The 20,408-nt window shown below is 35.9% G+C and overlaps 1 protein-coding gene and 1 long non-coding RNA gene across 3 annotated transcripts; one reads left to right on the plus strand and one right to left on the minus strand.

Moving 5' to 3' along the window:
- The first annotated feature begins 786 nt into the window (after positions 1-786).
- On the plus strand, positions 787-18,629 carry LOC123869020. Of its 2 annotated transcripts, none has more exons than XM_045911743.1 (6): positions 787-1,325; positions 13,757-13,835; positions 15,199-15,450; positions 15,581-15,704; positions 16,661-17,256; positions 17,510-18,629. In XM_045911743.1, the coding sequence occupies exons 3-6, from the start codon at positions 15,283-15,285 to the stop codon at positions 18,098-18,100; spliced, it is 1,479 nt and encodes a 492-aa protein (XP_045767699.1). In that variant the 5' UTR covers positions 787-1,325; positions 13,757-13,835; positions 15,199-15,282; the 3' UTR covers positions 18,101-18,629. The 2 variants fall into 2 exon arrangements, with proteins under 2 accessions (XP_045767699.1, XP_045767698.1); XM_045911742.1 differs by lacking the exon at positions 787-1,325 and adding an exon at positions 9,460-9,715.
- On the minus strand, positions 9,656-12,971 carry LOC123869025. The gene is made up of 2 exons (XR_006796803.1): positions 12,941-12,971; positions 9,656-12,901 (listed from the first exon to the last, which is right to left on the minus strand). It is a non-coding gene; the product is annotated as an uncharacterized LOC123869025 (long non-coding RNA).
- Positions 18,630-20,408: the final 1,779 nt, after the last annotated feature.

Genomic DNA, 20,408 nt, shown 5'->3' on the forward strand with positions numbered 1-20,408 from the left:
CGAAATAAAATTATAAAAATTTCCATACAAAATTTAACTTTTTTTCAATGTCAAAGTTTTCATGACCCTATCGTGCCCTAACTCACTGAGATCTTTGGTTCCACCTATTTAAAGATGGTCAACGATCTCAGTGAGTTAGGGCACGCTAGGGCCATGAAAACTTTGACATTAAAAAAAATTAAATTTTGCATAAAAACATTTTTATAATTTTATTTCGTCATTATACTTCAGCATTGTATTTATCAGATCAAAGTAGCATGAGTACATGTCGTCATTATATACTAATTACCAAACACCCTGTATATGATTTTCTAAGCTAAGATTCTTCGAAATTGCATCATCTTTTCATCTTAACTCATTGATCCTTTGCTAAAAAATGCTCACGGGTAGATTTCATTTTACGCAAATTACATAATATTAATTTAGTGTTCTTTCATCTAATATATTCTAGATCCATTACATACAGGTTAATGGCACGAAACTTATCAATAAATATAAAATCTAAATAACAATCAAAAAGCCCTAAAATAGGAGTTATATTTAATAGTATGTATTATTACAGCTGTACTTTGTAAAGTACTTATTTTTCATGCGTAGAACGGATAAAGATAAACGTCATTTTTGATTGCATGAACGGCGCATGAACCCATGAACTAGCCCAATGAGACGCTGGTTATACGTAACTTACAAAACACTTGCTGTTGCACTCGCTCTTTGTTTCTTCTGCATGTTTTGTTCCACTCTACTACATTTCATCAGAATTCAGAAAGTTTATTTCGTAGCTCGAGCTTCGAATTTCGTCATTTAAATTTGAAATTTCTACAGCAAAGCACCTTTAAAGTAAATTTGTAAAACAACCAGAAATTGTTGAAATACAAGAAATATTCATGAATCGGGAAGTTGTTTTGAAACCTGCATCAGTTTGTTTTGACATAATTTAAATAATTATTAAACATTCGACTGTTGCATGAACTACATTGTTTTCAAAAGTTTTTTAAGTGTTTTTATTTTCAAATTGGTCTTGGGCAAAGTTCTTCGGACCGCTTTTGTTTCGACGATATTTTTATCATTATCTGAATAAAACAAAAAGCGAATAGATCCACGAGAAAAGTGTCAGGTGTTAATAAAATTAACATGAGCTACGCGTACATTGAACTAAACAATAATAAGTACTACAACAATTTGCGAAACTTAAACAACAATAACATAAACCAGGGCTCCACAAGAGTTCATCTTATGTTGCATCTGCAGATGAACCACATTTCTATGCAAATTAACAAGATCAAGAAATTTAAGAGAGTTATTTATAGAAGACACGTAAAAATGTAAGTATCTTTTCCTATTATTTATTTTAACCTTTTATACATTTTTAGGGGTCTGTACCTGAAGGGTGCCAAGGGGACCCTATTTTATTATATTAATACTTAGTGAGCTCTAGACAGTGATACTCTGCATCCTAGGGTAAAAACAAAAATTTATTTCAGCTCCTTTTTCATGTTTAGGGAGGGGAGACCCCCACAGAAGTAATTTGACTATTCGGTTTTGGGTTAACACTATGCGAAATACCAAAATTTCATGTCTGTAATTAATTTCTTACGAATTTGTACAAGCTAGAGACCTGTGACATGCGGACAGACAGACAGCAGAGTGTTTTTAATAGAGCCCCATTTTGACCCCTTGGGTACTGAACCCTAAATATAACATGCAAAGTGAACTAAAAGTGACATGCACACCTCCTAGACATGATTGTGAAGATTTGTATCGCCATCGCTCTGTTAAAAAATGACAATCTGTGATCTGAAATAGGTACATAATTCTAATAAATGTGACAAATAAAACATTTTTAAATGATTTATTTGTCACATTTCCATCCTTTCATTTATGCCATTTTGTCACATTGGTGGCATTTCCTCCTTTTTTGCTAGGAATCACCAGTCTGCTCTGTTTTTCATTTTTCCATCTGGCAATCCTAATTGTGATCATCACATTGTCAAGCAGGAAGACTACGTAGCATCTAAATGCTCAAGTTACCCAATTCAAGTCATTCCTACAACATTCAATGTTTTAATTAGTCACACATCTTGATAATAATAATCTATTTAGATTTGGTAATCCATGAAATTTTCCTCTTTCCTAATCTGAACCGCTAGGATATGGAATGCCCTTCCAGCATCAGTTTTCCCTTCCACCTATAATATGGGTACCTTCAAGTCAAGAGTGAATAGGCAACTTCTAGGCAAGCGCGCTCCATCTTAAGCTGCATCATCACTTGCTAGCGGGTCTGATTGCAGTAAAGCGCTAGTCTATATAACTTAAAAAAAAAGTAAATTAATAAAATTGATAATAATTGCGTCCTACATAAAGATACCTAATTTACAAAAATAGATCTGTATTTTTAAAATTGTATTTTTTTTCAAACTACCATCGCTAGATGTCGCTAGTAGTTGATTAAATCAGTATTGTCCAAAAAAACCGGTTAAGTGCGAGTTGAACTCGCACACCAAGGGTTCCGTACCATCGTACAAAATAATAAATAAAGTAGGTATATCACTTATGTGCAACATTGCAATTACAGACAGCGCCATCTATGATGTTATTTATGTAATTAGTAACCTAATTAGGTAGGTACTTGTTTGTGAACACATTTCAACATTTGTGCACTAATTTATGGTTTGCGGATTTTTAGGGTTCCGTACCTCAAAAGAAAAAACGGAACCCTTATACCTACTTTGTTGTCTGTCTGTCTGTCTGTCCGTTCGTCTGGCCATTTATGGGAGGTAAACTACCTTTATTAGTAATACTTATTTGTAATATTTGATTTAAAAAATGAGTATCTTTTGGCTTTATATGAAATAGGTAAGGATAGGTATATTCTGGATATATCTTTTAAAAATAGTAATCTTTGACTATATCTGATAGTATGTCCCGTATTGAACACATAATATTATAAGTAATACAAAAGGTAGATAACAAGGCACTCACAACAACAAATTCTATTGATTATGTTTTAAGATAAGTTCCTTTCAAAAGCCGTAAAAATACCTATCGAGCGACCCAAAATTTCAACTCCAGCCTCCCAAAATATCACCCAGAGTAATGACGATACTAATGAGTTAACCTTTATTCTACAAACCTCGTGCCCATGTACCTCTGCAGACAGATATGAGACGGTTATTTCTAGAAATCACATGTTTGCCGTAGTTTGGTCTAAAAATACAATATGGTACCTAATCGTCTGGTATTTACAAAAAGACTTCGGATTATCTTCCGTGAACAATAATATTGTGTTTTGGCAAAACACGTTTTCGCATAACTATCGGCGATTTATACCTAAGTAGACCGTTTTAAATTATCATGACTCATGGGTACTGGATTTCTCTCGTTTTCATAAACTTCATAAATGTCCTTAGGCCAGAGTGCAGATACTAAACTCTTTTCCATGTTTATCAATCGGACGCCTTATGCTTCAACTAACCCCAAAAAAGGTCAATTGATGAACCTTTCTACAACAATATAAATTAGTCAAATCAGAAGTGGGATCGACCTAGGCTGATATTATTGACCATCCTATAGGTAATGAGTTCATAGTTATTTGTTATTCCTATTCTAGGGAAAGATCTGTCTCAGAAGTACTCAGAACCTCTTCGTCTGTGTAGATTATTGTCTAAATCTTTGCCATAAAGGCAGTGTCATGCCTCGATTTACGGGCTGGTATTTTCTTTCTTACTTATGTTGAAATTCTAGTAGCGGGCAGTAATTTACGCAGTACTCTTTGAGATGATAATATACATTGTATCAACACATTACTCGTAATCAGACCAAAAACATGATGACAGTAAATCAACAAGACTTAAAAACAAATCAACATACCTATACAGAAACGTTGAACGTTATCATTATCACAATGACTTGGCAAAATGTGATGGCGAGGCACCGATAGAGGCCCGATACGTAGACATAGGTTAATAGTAGGTAGGTTGAATAGTTGTAACCATATTAGGTCGCCATTTCTGATAATATTTATGTATGTACTTACCTGTGTGTTCATGATATGAAAATTTTGAAAAGCTTATTTGGTACCTAATCTATTATAGAACGGATACACGTGGTACTTCTGTTTTCCTCTAAATGGTCCCTAGAGTTTGGTAGGAATGTCAATATGCGTCCCTTTGACCATTTAAAAAATTTCGCCATACAAATATACAGGCTACGCTAAGTCCAGTGCCCCTATAGTGTTAGGGATAGCAGAGGCCAGTAATTTCTGAAGTAAAACTCGCTCTCACCCCAAACTCATCATCATCACTTGACCGCGGGTCTCCTCTCAGAATGTCTACCACCCACGTGGCCAAGTGGCCTTACCATACTTCACACATTTGAGAACATTGAGGTGAACTCAGCCATGCCTATTTCCTCCGATCTAATTTCTTAAAATGCACATTCTAAAAATTAGCGATACCTAGGTACTTGCCCGAGACTACTAGGCTATAATCGCTTTAACTACACCCTCTTCCCCTGCACCTCACCTGCAGTACAAATCTAAATAGACAACCCTTTCCGCTCAGATTGTGACCCCTGAAATCTTTAGTCAGTGGAAGTATAATAATGGTAGTTAGGTCCACTTTCGGCTGAGTGTTACCCTTTTGGGTCCCACTTTTTTACTTATTGTAGGCACCATCTGTTTGTCTTCGTAAGGTCATGTTTTCGCCCCTGAGCACAGATTACCTACATAATATAGTTGGCTGAGTCCACATTTTTGTGAACCATTATTACATAAGATAACAATACCTATTCGTATTTAGCCTAACGAGTTCCACGTAGATGTTTCCCATCCTCAGTATAACATTCAAGGTCACTTGTGACGTCATATTTTTATCTAGTAATTGAATAGGTAGGTAGTTCCATTATTTTGTTTACCTAGCGATTCAAACATGTAGGTACCCAACTCGTTGCTGCATACAGTACTAAATCCATATTTCCATACTAATATTATAAATGCGAAAGTGTGTCTGTCTGTCTGTCTATCTGTCTGTCTGTCTGTCTGTCTGTCTGTCTGTCTGTCTGCAACGTTTTCACGGCCCAACCGCTGAACCGATTTGAATGAAATTTGGTACAGACTTGGAATACATCCCGGGGAAGGACATAGGCTACTTTTTATCCCGGAAAATCAAAGAGTTACCACGGGATTTTAAAAAACCGAAATCCACGCGGGCGAAGCCGCGGGCATCCTCTAGTATAAAATATATTATGTGTCATTATATCAACGCCCCTGTAATCATACTGCCATTATCATTACCTAGATGTCGTCATTATAATTATGTACACCAAGTACCTAACTATGTATCTATACTCGTATCCGCACTTGTAACAATGGTATTATCATCGCTTGGAAAAACAGAGAGCTCATATTACGCTTCATACTGCAAAATTCAGGCTCTTCATTTAACATTACATTTAAAGTTACCTTTATTAGCTTGTTTTAATGAATATAGGTTGTTAAATATCCCCCAAGAACTCTAGATATCTTCTAATATTATAGGTAGTCTATCATCATGTTATACCTACTTGCTTGCAAAAGTGCTGTTACAACCGGTTCAGATGGTTTCGAAGATAAGACTGGACAAAAATACAGGCGAAAAAATTAAGCGTGACTATCTTCATTAACTAAGTGTGGTAACTTGGTATGGAAAGTTCTCAAAAATTCTCAATTAGCCGATGAGGTGATTAAAAGTTTAAATTACATGTTCAATTCTTGGTTCATATTATTATGAAGCTAAATAAGGGAAGTGGCAGTGCTGTTAGCAAACTATCGATCTATTGTGTAGACTAGAATTCTAACTAATCCATTAGGGCTGGGTGTTGTTTTAATCATATTAAGCTAGTATACCTACTCCAATGCTAATAATGATGAATTAAACTCTAGAAAAAGACAGAACCTTGTAGTTTGCACTTCTGTTTTTGAGAGAAAAACATTGGAAGTTCTCTTCAAACAGGAAAAAAATTCTATAAGTAGGGAATTTGTCAAAACGTCGAATTTATTCCTCAGATGAAAGTTATTTGACGAAGATTTGACGATTGAAAATCGGCCCAAATACACAACAAGAAGAATCTACTAGGTACCACAGGTAAAGTGCTACTACATAAGTATAAAAATATAGTTAGGAACATAGTTACAAAAAATAATAGCTTCGGTAAGCTATTTATTGAATTTGTACTTTTGTTTTTGTTCTCAAGAATGTGTTTGCATGTTCAGTTATTTTAGCTTTTTCATATTTTTTTTATTGAAAATATTACAATAAAACTTAAAGTTAGGCTTATCTAATTACTATACAAATCATGCGCGCGTGGAATGGTGCCAAGAATACTGGCTGCATTTCCGCGTTGGACATCCAGGCTGATCCGTTGCGCAAAAAATGAGCCAGCCCTTCTGTCACCCGATGAGGCTATGAAACGCGGTGAAATGTCTATTTCAGTTATTTATAGTTAATTTCCGGGGGCTCAACAAGGTCTAACAATTGCATGTCGGTGGATATTCTTAGGACTATTTATTTATAGGTGTATAAATGGTATTAAAACATAATCTTGTAATTTTCGATATATGCCCATTGCCCAGGATCATCTGGATTTCATCTTAGATGTATTCATTCATAAATAATACGATAGATTATTTTGTAATTTGGAGTCTTTGTCTTCCGGTCTAAGAATGTGCAAATGATCCACCTATAATAAGTCTATGATCTTAGGTTAATATTATTCATAGGTATCTACATCCGGGTCTATAAATAAAATCATAATTAAGCGTGGATTTTCAGAACATGTTTTTATTGCTCGTAAATAAGTAAGTACCTAGTAAATATTTGACATCTATACATACTCTAGATGTTAGTGGGTATGTTTTATATTTATCTAAGTGGTATGTACCTGCGTTGGTAGAGATAAGTAGGTAATATGTTCTTGAACTTGGAATTGTCTTGGTACAACGACCCGAAAGTGATTTTGGCCTCTATAAATTCTTTGTCGTCACTCCAGAGATGTATGCGTCCCCATTCTTCTCTGATGGCTGCCATCCTTGTGTATTCATGTAAGGAAAAGTCCATTGCAGCCCTCAATTGCCTCTCCCTCCCTTCCCTCTATTTTAAGAAACATTTGGGTACTTATCCCTTTTTATTTTGATCTGTACACTGTCTCCTTCTTATTTTTGTCTTCCACAGCGCTCATACGTCCCTCTTGACTTGACCTTCGCTGAGATATTTAGGATGAGGGACTGAACGAACTAGTATTTTGACCTAGGCAAATGTTTATTTTAAAAACGACGAAGTTCCGTCACGAAACAACGGTTCTGACATCATAACCAAAGCCAATTGTAAGGTTGTTCACCTTTTCCTACATCATAGGTGTGATTCATTGCAAATTAAGAAACTTTGGCACGATGCTATTTTTCAATTTGTCAATTATTATACGGTTGATAGTATCTATGAATCATTATGCCTAGGGTTTCCGATTTCTCGACGTTTTTTGGTTCTCGGGTGTCGAGACTTCTCGAGCCTGATTTCTCGGGTCTTCTCGGGTTGTCGAGAAAAAATAAAATACGTCTAAATTTTTGTTTAATTAATAAAAAGAGTCTTTAATTTAACTGTGTTTATTTTACATGAAAAAAATCAACATAATTTTTAACAAAAAAAACAAGTTCTCAATAAAAAATCAGCTCAAAACAAAATTGCTAACTAAAAACAATCATACTTCTTCTCCTTATCATAACTAATCTCATCTCACTAATCTGTAATAAAAAACAAAATCTCTGTTAACAATCAGCTTAAAACAAACATCTTAACTAAAAACAATCATACTTCTTCTTATTATAACTAATCTCACTAATCTTTAATAAAAAACAAAATCTCTGTTAACAATCAGCTTAAAACAAACATCTTAACTAAAAACAATCATAATTTTTCTCATCATAACTAAAGATCACTCACTAATCTCACTATGTGGGTGGTATGGTATCACAATTTTTGGCAGTTTTAATGTAATTAAATAAGAGATTAAGGCAAAAACAAAGGATACCGACAGACACGAGCCGTGCTGTCAAAGGATGCCGCTGCCGCCTCGCATTTACAAAGAAAGCTAAGCGTAAAAATGTTTATTTAAACTTCTCGATGTCTCGACTTTTCTCGAGCTGAATTTCCCGGGTACGAGACCGACCGATTTCCCGGGAATTCCCGGGACGAGAATTCCCGGGAACAAACCCTAATTATGCCTAATTAGTAATTTACCTAACTTCCAAATCTAAAAACTCACTCGTAAATGCGTAGATACATTTTAAAAGATAACTCGAATGTGTGTCCATGAAAATAAATTTTTTTCTTACGCTACGTCGTAGAATAGCTGGGTACCTCGGTTGAAACAAACATTCTTGAATAATAATATTGTTGATATTTTGTAAGAAAAATTTGGCTACGATTCCTAAATATGTTGTGGGTACAATTTATGCGAACTAATTGAAAAACATAGTTTGCATTATTTATTCAGATGATATTCAATAAGGTTTTCCAAGAAAACTATAAAACTAAAGACATTAGATAAACATCTGCATGTAGATTATACAGACATATTGCATATAATTAAACTCAACTACCTACATGATTAACGTTTCCTACATAATTATTCTAAGCAAAAATTATTAATAAGAAACAAACCATTGAAGCATGTGTGATGATGATTATTACCATAGTTGATGTTCATGATAATAAATAATTATAAAGCAGAATATGAATAAATCATAATATAACTTATTATTCCCATACAACCGAATGTCGACGTCTATGTTATAACTTATAACTTACAAGTAACTAAAGATCAAATCAAATAAAACTCCTTAAAGGAGGAACTCCCTCCAATCATGTTTCTGTAAAATTTTATTTTTGTTCAAATCTAAGTTCCAAAGTTCAGCTTATAATAAAAAAAATATTTTGTAGACATCGACTAATTATTTATTTACACGTAGTTATTAGTTGACAAGAAAATGTGCTTGCTTGGGTTACATCATCAACTGAGGAAATAGGAAAGATACCTATTAAAGGAACTATTATCATCAAACAAAATGCGGTAAATTATGCATAACAATAACATAATACAAAGTGTTAATGGAGTGAAGGAATCAAAATCATAATAGCGTCTAGCGATGAGGATGAATCATGACGAAAATAATGAACTCTTCACAATTTTATATGTATAGAGTTGGCAAAATTGCTCCGTGTAAAACCCCAATGAACCCCACTAAAGTATCCAGACATACGTACATATTGTATGTACAGCTACAATGAAAACGCGGTCTCGTGATCCTCATAATCTGTCCACTCCCATTGGCTGGTAGAGTTGACGTCATAGCGAATGGTCCAATCGGAAAGCAAGCTGAGATATTTTTAGAACACGAAAGCGAATGGAGGGGCATTGAGGAAAACTGTATGCGGATTCTCGAGGGTCGAGCCACGGCCCACGACTCGTTTGTTCTTGCACAACAATTTCTGAGCTCTCTCGGAGCGAACGCATGCCGAATCGCGGTTACAGTGTTCTAGAAAGCCAAAAGTTTACAATCCCCTTTGCACTTTCATGTAAAGTTTTCACGCTATAAGCGCTTAGGTTACTCCTTTTTCATATATTTTAAAGGGTAACTTATTTCCCCCGTGCTACAAGCCCGCAAAAAGATACTTTTTGTAAGGTGAGTTTTACTTAGGCTAATTATTTTGTGCTCATTAAATATTCTTATAAGTTCCTATCGACCTTGCGACTTTACAAATTGTTTGTATTTCAGTTGTTAGATTTAAGTTTTATGATATCGAAAGCAATTATAGTGCTACTAAAAGTTCAGCTACTTTATAAATAGTACACGTGAACGTGTTTCAACCTGCCGCGATCACGTTGTGTTGAATGCGTGTTCCAACTTTCTAAGTACTCAATCCTATGTATATATTTTGTACTTAGTGTTTTCTAGAATTGTGTAGACTTTTATCAATTTAAATCTCTTTTTTGACCACCAAATATTCAACCTCTAAATGAATTTGTCTTGAACTTTGATCGGAACATAAATTCTTATCATAAAAATTGTGATTGCGCAAGAATTAATTTCGAGGTTGATGTTGAAACAACCTCGTATGTCGAGATCTTTATAAACGTTACAGACAATATCCTACCTACTTTCACTTAAAAATATGAAAGTTTTCTAGTATTTTGGGGTTTTCAATTCAAATAAGGTAGGTATCTTTTCTATTTTCTAGCGGATCAGTAGAATATGTAGAGAGCTCTATAAACGTATTTATATGTCCTTCGATGACCCAAGGATGTTGATAGTTGTGACCTTGGCTAATTCTAGTAAAAGATTATTATTGGTACCAGAATTTTAATCAAACATGGTGAAATAGATGGGTTTTCAATGTCCTACAGTTTGTCAAATAAGTGATATTCCCATGATATTCCAATGTTATATTCATTTCTATTTGAATATTTCCAAAGAATAATTTAAAACTTTCCGAAACTAGTTTACCCACATCAAATAACTTTGTATTGTTATAATTAACTTGTGTTTTCACAGTAATGGCATTAGCAATTAAATTATCATTAAGAATGTCCATTTCATTTATCAGACTCAGTTTGTTTCCATTAATTATATTTCTGTATTCATCGACTAAAAAACCTGATCTCTTAATTTCTGGGAAGTGATTGTTCGGACTTCGGACGTCATTTGCGACCTTGAATATTTTCAGAAAATATGAAAGTTGATGTTATTGATGTATGAATTGGTGGACTAGTTTTATATTTTTGTAGTACCTATGCGTAAGTAGTTAAGTATAGTACTTTCGTACAGTTTCATATCTAGGTCTGTAAAATTGGAATGTAAATTTATTTAGTTATGTTGATGTTGATGATAGATACAACATTGCCGTGATGGCCTCGTGTTTAGAACACGTGGAACCGTACACAATTAGTGGTCCCGGTTGAAAGCATGGTCAGGCAAAACTAACAATCACAATTTACTTAATGCCGTGATAAATATTTTGTTTTAAATAGGAATACTAGCCAAGTTATGCATTAGGTACCTACTTATATTCCCCATTCCTCTCCAATTTAAAGCTTGTCTTAGAATTAGGTATGGCTCTATTAGCTATTCATTCCTGACTCCTGATCGTTTACGCTTTTGTGAATTCTTAACATTTAATTGTGAGTTACAATCCATTTGTTCACCTAAATATTGGTTCAAATAATCTAGAGACCTATGTAAGGCTAGCTTGAACATATCAATCAATCAAAACTTTTAATTAACAGCTTCATAATTTATACTTCAAATAACTTCATCACGTAGCAAATGATCCTAGTCGATAAAATGCTGATAACATTGTTTAATCAGGTACCTTTTACGTGGCATTAAAGTAATCAATGTTACTTCTATTTTGAAGTAATCCATCGATATTAATGATTCATTGCATTATCGTTGGTGACTAAGCCTCCCCTTTGAAATGGTGGATTCGATCGATAACTGGGGGAGAGTTCGAGGTCAACAGTTGTGACGTCAACAGGGTATACCTCTAAGTAACTAGGTATATGTATAGATTATTATGAATGACGAAATCCACCGGCGCGGTGCAGCGTCCTTTGGTACCAGCAAACATTTATCCAAGGTCTCCACTCCTCCATGATGTTGGGCGTTTTTTGCTATCATTATAGCCTAGATCAATAAAATTATGTGTATTAATCCTTGTTTGCCATTTGAGAATCACAGGATTGCTTGTGATTGCAGAATGGAGGCAGAAGGTCCTCAATTTGTTGCGTTTTCTATTTATGTACACCCATTACTTCGACCTTTCCTATTTGCATTTGTTTTTTAATCAATAGAGAATGTTCACAAAATGGTCCCGTAATTTTTCTGGGTCCAACTCCTTAATCCTGATGCTGCAGAGTTACTGCCCGCATAAGTTATGGAAATTCAGAAATTGTTGATGGTGCATTAATACTGTAGGTACCAAACAACGACTTCATGATTGAATCCCAAGTTCCAACTCCTCAGCCCTGATGAGCCCTATTGATGAAATAATATAGACGCCAAGTATAGACTTCATTATTGAATTCCACGATTTCCACGTCCCAACTTCTCAATGATATTGCTGGAAACTGGATTCCTAAGCTGTGGGGATTTAGGAAATGTTTATGGTGAATTGATATTGTAGGTAGGTACTTACCAAACATTGACTTCATCATTGAACTTCGGATTTTCACTGCTCAATCCGGATGCTGCACATTACTGCACTCAGCTATGGGGATTGGGGAATGAGAAAGTTTGATTTCCTTTATTGCAAGAAAAACAGAATGTACATATTATGCGAACAGGTATTCCCTGTCAATTAATTCAAAGCGCAATAAATAAGTAAGTACCTACCTAACTAACTACCTACTTACAACCTAATAGATTCCAAAATTTATTATTCAATACAATGTATAGAGTTTATCTAATAAGTGGACATTCATTTTACATATCTAGTTATAAGTAGGTAAGTAAGTACAAAATATACCAATCATTTCTTGCTCGCGTGAGCGTATCGAGTAGATAAAAAATATCTTCCACGTCTTTTAATGGTCTTCGTCGATTAAGTAATTTTTTTAATAAAACACACGTAGGACCGTAATATAATATTATTAAAGCCGTTTCTCCCTTACCTTTGCCTATAACTTTTTTATTAACATAGGTCCATCATGAATATATTTTGTCGTACCACATAAAAAACCACATAATTAATTAAGGCCATACCACCTACTGTTCTTGCCATACTTTAGGATTGCGTCATCAAAGTCCGTCACACTTTTTCGTGTAGGTACATATTTCTAAAATGGCCATAATCTATTTAGTTACTACGGGCTCTGCTAAGGCATTTTGTCTATTGTTGGTTTTGAATACTAAGATAACCTTCGTATTTAAAACGAATAATGCCGTAAAACGAAGACAAAATGCCGTTTTGGAGATGTTACCTATGCCATATACGACGGGGCCAAGCATAGATTGGCCCCGTCGTATATGGCCACAATGAATACGTCATACCCATTATACTTAGGTACATGAATACGAAAAATGTAATCACAGAGTACCTACATTTTATGTAATAAACGGGAAACTGCACCGCACTGAGGAGTTTCATATTAAAACTTGTTCCGATACGCCTTATTTATCTACGCCCCCTAGTTACAATTGTCACATTACATTACATATGCCCTCATTTGCAATTTCACACACATCGTTGCACTTGCCAGCATTTGTCCTGAGCTGCCATATCTCTGGCTCTGTATTATAGTGTATTCAAGTGTGGATATTCCCTCTATTGCACAAGCAGACAAGAAGCAATGAATTTTTCAGTGCTAAATACTTATCTATTGATCAAGAGCTCTTGTGCCGATGCGCGCTTTTTAGTCTGGGTAACAGGGTAGTAACATACCTAAAAACTAGCTGATGCCCGCGACTTCGTTCGCGTGGATATAGGTTTTTAAAAACCCCGTAGGAATTCTTTAATTTTCCGGTATAAAAAGTAGCCTATGTGTTAATCCAGGGTGTAATCTATCTCCATTCTAGATTTCAGAAACATCCGTCTAGTAGTTTTTGCGTGAAAGAGTAACAAACATACACCCAAACTTTCGCCTTTATAATATTAGTGTGATTAGTGTGATAGTGTGTAGTGTGATAATTACCTCATAAGCTAAAATATCTCTTTCCTTGTTCCAGGCCTACTTCGGTGACCGTTTCGTGGTTGGGAGCCTAAAGAGTTACAATTTCCTTAGGGACTCACGAAGAGTTCAACAAAGTAAGTAATACCGCTGCGGCGGTCAGTTCCCCTAACCCTTTCTCTGTTGCAGAAACTCAAGCGACTTGGCCATGCCGAACATGAAAACCAACGAAAATCTACAAAGAAAACTACAACAATTAATATTTTACTTCCATTTTCTTTCCAACTTCAATGAAATTGAAGTTCAAAAATGTTTCCAAATTCAGCTAGGCCTAATATTTTTTTTTTGGGAAAATTACTTTATAGGGAATTAAAAATGTATTCAAAAACAAGGGTTTTAGCTCAAAAAATAGAGTGACATAAAATGTACTGTGTCTTTTATCATATACGTACTTATTTTTTACATACTACATATGCACTCATTTCAAATGAAAAATTTTACTGTATCTAAAAAAATGTGTTGAAAATTATCTAGGTCAATTTGATTTTGTTCTCAAATGTAAAAGTAGTGATAGGACAATAATTAATAAATTATGAAGTAGATATATTATTTTCACCAGACTTAACGTTAGATAAGATAAAGCAGGAATTGATAAAATTAATTTTCGAGAATAAATGTTCTTGGTTATCTGACTTCAACTTTGTTTATTGCAAGGATTTATAAATGTTGAAATTGTTTAACAATTAACATTTCACGTCACCACTACTAACAAAAACTAAAATCATATTTTATCAAATTGGTTAATGCAATTCAATTCAATTATCTTCTCACCAACGGATAAACAGACGGTTTAGGGATTCTGATACCTTTCGATTGTAAAACTATTCCAAAACTTAGTTACCATTTAAAAAACTTCTTTCATGTCGATTACATGACTTTGAAAATTTTCATAAATTATTCGCGTTGAAATTTTTCCTAATGAAATGAGCTGCGCACTTTAATATATATTTTAATTGTATATATGCATTCGCCGCTCCTTACAATGTCATGTAAACGAATTATTATTTATGTACTTGTTAGGGCATTTACATGTGTATGCAGGTCAAAGTCGAATGAAGGTCAATTCTTAAAACTATGGTAAGTATATTATCATAGCTAAGTATAATGTTTCAAAGAAGATTCTCATTAACTTTAAAGTCGAAATTACAAACTATCAAGTCTTGTTTAGTCACTATAGCTTCATTTAAATATTTGGATTTATCAGATGTATATAGGCTACTGTTTATTCGATCTTTCACAGTATTAACATTGTAAGGATTTGACCTGCATACTTCGTACACGAAACATGAAAGTCACCGCATTAAATCTTCATCTATTCAATTCTATAACTGTCTAACATCCTCTCATGCTTCCATTTATTTTCGCCCCGTCTCTCACATTCCGGCCCTTGCTTCATAAAAATATATACATTATGTTACGTCGTATCATTTCTGTTTGTAGTTCTATTCAAAATGGTTGCTCAAAAGATCACCGTCTGTCGAGGAGACGATAACGGAAAACAGTACAGATTACAAAAAGAAAGACATGGTTTTTTCCCAAACGTGTCTCAATACTCAACGTCTTTTGAAACTGATAGAGATAGATCGCTTAAAGTTCGGAAAGAATCAACAGGTGAACCGTCCTTACGGAGGCACTACCGACCTAAGAACTCAGCCAACACTCTCGCCCGCGACTACCGCCAGCTTTTCAGAGGTAAGAGGGATCGTCACGGCCGTGAGTACATTTATGCAATACTATTACTATAATTAATGTTAAATTTATATTTGTTTTAGTATCCGCACCTTTTCAAGGCATTTTCTAACATATTTCGTTGTGATTTCAGGACTATCCGAAACCGGAGCCGATATTCCAGAGTACAATGCTCCACGAATCGGACTGCGAGTTCTTCCAAGATCTGGTTCAGTGGTGCGACGAGCCCGCGCAGGAAGAAGTAGTACAGTCCATTGGTAATTATTATATATATATATATATTTTCGGTTGGTTTTTGTTATTTCCCCGTGAAAACTGCAGGGCCACATTTTGTGCGTGCAATTTGGATCCTCGACATGCCTCAGAATATCCTCGGACTTCGGAGCCATAGCTCCGAAGATATTGTGCAAGTGTCATCAAATTCGGTACAATAAGCTTCACTGACACGCGTGGATGGCACTGAAAAACAGTATTCATTCCTGAACAAAAATTTCATCCCTTGTAATATTATATTTTTCTAAGATGGAACCATAGACCTATTATGGAACATTAACTTTTGGGAGTACTTATGCAGTTTTCTCAAATCAATTCAAAATTCAAATCCAATCAAGTAAATTGTTATCATGGGCGCAATATCCAAATACTAAACAAAAATTCGGACAAAATTGCAAATAATGAGCAGTTTCAAAATTGGGGTATCGAAAATTTCGCGAACGTGTTCCCCGTGAACATTTACGAAGACGAAATATCCGACCAATTTGCAGAACTTGCACTGACATGTCTCGACGTGCGTTTTGCGATTCGCACTGTCCAGGTGACTGCATATTATTCACTGAGGACAGTGGGTGCTTTCAAACGCGCCTAGACGTTATCGCTCGACGCTTGTGTGTTCGCGCTACTCATCAAATCGCTCTCGAATAATATGAACATACTCAACCGCGCAGCTCTTGACTGTGTAGTATTAGGTTGGTAACAGATTTTTCCGCATAGTGCTAAAGATGATTCATAATGTATCGAGTGGGGGAGTAGCGGGGTTTTTTGTGGAAGTAAATGTGCCTAAAAGGAAAACTGCAGTTCATAACATTTTTGTTTACAACAATATAAAATTCATCTGTTTCATGTGGCAGTGATTTTTAACTTGATAGATTATTTATTTCCTACACAAAATGCTTTCGAGACGTTTAGAATAAATAATTATTTTTCCTGTTAACAGATCAAGTAAAACCGACCGACGCAAGGGCACACAATACAGACACACCGCACACACAATTCTCACCTCAGGGTTGGGATACAATCGACGCTAACTCGCCGCCGCCACACATTTATAACACCCTGAGCTATCCCGTGCCACTGAACGTGGACGAGATGGCCAAGTTCAACGTGGAACTGTTCAGCCAGTCGGCCACGAACGACGGAGTGCCGTTCCAAGAACAATTTTTAGATTTTAGTACATTACCTGTTGTGATAGGCGACTTAGCGGCCGAGGGGATGGCCCACGCGGAGCCGTGGCTCGCCGCGGACTCCGAGTGGCACACCACAGACTATACAAAATCCATCAACACATTCGACACAATGCCCTTTATCCACCAAGATGATTCGATGGACAAGAAGTACGTAGCGGTGACGCCGCACGAAGTGGAGAGTAACGTGATCATCATCAGCGAGGACGCGAGCCGGCCCGCGCCGCTCCGCTCCGCTCTCTCCGTGGATGTGTCGCGCGAGGCGTGGCCCGATGACCTCATCAGCACGCCGGAGGTCCTCAGCTTTGTAGAGCAGTTGGAGACTGAAAAATGTCCACTGCTCGCATCGGTAAGAATTCATCTTTGTTTTTCCAGGACACTGATGTTCTGATTTTAGTCCCAACCATGTCCCAACTGACATTCTAGTATCAAGGAAATAAATTAGACCATAAAAATTTCAGAAAATTTTATTTCATTAAACATCTATTAATATCTTACTAATTTGTCCTTCAGTTTCGCTAGTTTTCTAGTTAGATTTCTAGTTTATATTTCTAGTTAAATCGCTAGTTAGATCCTAACAACATATTTTTCTTATTCAACAGACTCTGCCGGAACCCGAGCAAAACATCACGGAGATAACGAAGTTCGATTATTCCCCGATACCCACACCGGCCACGCCGGTCAAGTACCCCTTGCCGATCACGCCCAAAACAGAGTCGGAGACAGAAGATGACACCAACCCGCCGCCCAGGAAGAAACGACCGAGGCGCGACAGCGACGACTCGGACGAGACCTACACGCCTTACACTGAAACCCAGCGCCCGAGGAAGGTCAGCCGCAAAGCGCCCAAGAAAGACATCAAGCAGATGATACAGGCGCTAGAGGGCGCGCAGCAACAGCCCAAGAAGAGAGGTCGACCCCCCGGGAGACGAGTCAGCACGGTGTCGACCGTCAGCAACAACTCCGCCGTCTCCACACACGAGTTCAAGTACAGGGAGCTGCGAGACAAGAACAACGAAGCCTCCAAACGCTCCAGGATGAACAGGAAGCTCAAAGAACTCCAAATGGAACAGCTCGCCGACGAGCTCGAAGAGAGAAATAAGAAACTAAAAGTCCGCGCTGACCTTCTGGAGGAAATGGCGAACAAGCTGCGCAAAGTATTCCTGTCGACGGTCCAGAAGAAGGCCGGTTAAACTTGCCTCGATGTAGTGCTTGTGCACTGTTGCAATATTTTACATCTATTTTCATAGATATTAGCAACTTGAGGGCTAAAGCCAGTGTAATTGTAAATTACGATATGGTTATTGGTGGAGCTTTAGCTCTTTTCGTTGTGGCGCGTTAATATTATTTTTTAAATTAAATCTCGGACTTGACGAAATTCTTTTTACCCGGATTTGACTTTAATGTAATAGTTAAGCATTGTTAATAATATTGATTGTATGTATTTCAAACACTTATTATATTTTTTCTGATGGTGTTTTGAAATTATAAGTTTTGTTATAATTACTTACTTAGTTTTAGCTTAAGCCTTTCGATGCCGCAAAGACGCTCGAAAATAATGATAATAAAACAAAAAAATCTACATTTAAATTATCTATTCATCAATTAATTATTAGTTTTAAATCATGCATGGTTATTTGATTGCAATATGTAGGTTTACCTATAAAATAGCTTATTCTTTCATCGTATGTATTTTGGAAATAAATGATATGATTTGTTGAAGTTTCTTTTTATCATGACCCAGTCTAGAAGTGACGATCAGGGTGACTGAAGGATGCCAACAGGGCCCTAATAAGACCGCTGTCCGTCTGTCTGTCAGCAGGCTGCATCTCGTGAACCGTAATAGGTAGAGAATTGAAATTTTCACAGAATATGTATTTCTATTACCGCTCTAACAAATAAAAATTTCAAAATGGCCGCCATATATAATAAAAGGTGTTAATATGGTACGGAACCTCACATGTGCGAGTCCAACTCGCACTTGACCGATTTTGTTTGTGCTTGCACGGACCTTCGCGGTGTGTACACTAGGTACCTACCAAGCGCACGACCTTACGACCTTATAAAAGTGATGTTTCCCTAACTATGACAAGTATAGGGAAACAATTTCTATTTTGATAAAGCATAAATGAACAAAAATCTTATTCTGATCACCATGTACCTAAATTATTAGCCTGACCAAAAATATAAAAAACTTTGTCTAAGGGCGCCACTAGTATATTATGTTCTATGGCAGCAGTCGGCAACAGGCGGATCACGGACGGTCGAATTTTGGACCGCTGAATATTAATATACCCATCTATGAATGAATGAGTTACTTTTACACATTTTGCATTCTAAATCATGATAATATTTTATGTACATGATTATAACTTTCGCATTTGCTAGTTCCTCTTGTAAAACTTCTTAAACTGGACCCTTTCAAGTAAAGATTTTTATATAAACCTGTGAGGATGATACTGCCATTGGCGCCATAAGCCTCCTTTGTCGTATTAGTTTATAAATTGCGAAAAACCGAATTAAATTTGAATTTCGCGGGTAGACTCGTCGTATCCACCTTCCATTTTTCTAAATGAAAGTGAGAATTGGTTTCTTGCATGGACGTATTATAACTATATCTCTATGGTTTCTTGTGGCAGCTGGGAGTAGATGTCAAAAAAGTAAAGTTGATTGAATTGTTCAACTTTACTTTTTTGACATCCACTCACAGCACAATCAATGAATCAATTCTCACTTTTTTTTTTTAAACGATTGAGCTGATATATGAATTATCAGTTGCAAAATTCACTGTTCTGAGCAGAGTCATAGTACAGATGTCAGCCAGATCCATTTTTTTGGTGACGGCAAAAATATATGGCAAGCTTCTGGTATTTTTGTTCAGGGGTTCAGATCATGGACGACATGTTTTGGGCTCATTCATTAACCGACTTCCAAAAAAGGAGGAGGTTCTCAATTCGTCGGGATCTTTTTTTTTTATTTTTTTTATATTTTTTATGTATGTTCCCCGATTACTCAAAGACCCCTGGACCGATTTGGAAAAATTTTTTTTTGTTTGAAAGGGTATACTGTGCAGGTGGTCCCATATAAATTTGGCGAAGATCTGATGAATATCTTTGGAGATGGAGAACAGAACTCCTCAATGGATAAGAGCAAATTGCTCGCGATCACTGTAAAAGCTTAGTAAACAGTAGGGTTTTAACTGGGCATAGCATATTATAGTACAGTGGGGCCACTAAAAATTGTGAAATAAAAAATTTTCAAAAGAAAAATAAAACCGACTTCAAAAACCAAAAACACTAAAAAGTAGAAAATAATTTTTGTTTAGCTACACATGTAATGTACCTAGGTATGAAGTCGGGCGAGCTTCACTCTTGGATTTCTAATTTTGTTTTAATATGCTCGCTCGACTTCATACCTAGGTACATTACATGTGTAGCTAAACAAAAATTATTTGTAATTTTAAATATACCAATGGAAATCAATTATTGTAATATGATACAT

This window comes from Maniola jurtina, chromosome 10 (genome assembly GCF_905333055.1).
Source record: "Maniola jurtina chromosome 10, ilManJurt1.1, whole genome shotgun sequence".
In the NCBI taxonomy this organism is placed as follows: domain Eukaryota; kingdom Metazoa; phylum Arthropoda; class Insecta; order Lepidoptera; family Nymphalidae; genus Maniola; species Maniola jurtina.

What these genes read in the sequence shown, in the direction of transcription:
- LOC123869020 (XM_045911743.1), top strand. Translation starts at nt 15,283, where the DNA reads ATGGTTTTTTCCCAAACGTGTCTCAATACTCAACGTCTTTTGAAACTG. An exon ending in CTACCGCCAGCTTTTCAGAG is followed by an intron (nt 15,451 to 15,580) that starts GTAAGAGGGATC and finishes TTGTGATTTCAG; the next exon opens with GACTATCCGAAACCGGAGCC. An exon ending in AATGTCCACTGCTCGCATCG is followed by an intron (nt 17,257 to 17,509) that starts GTAAGAATTCAT and finishes CTTATTCAACAG; the next exon opens with ACTCTGCCGGAACCCGAGCA.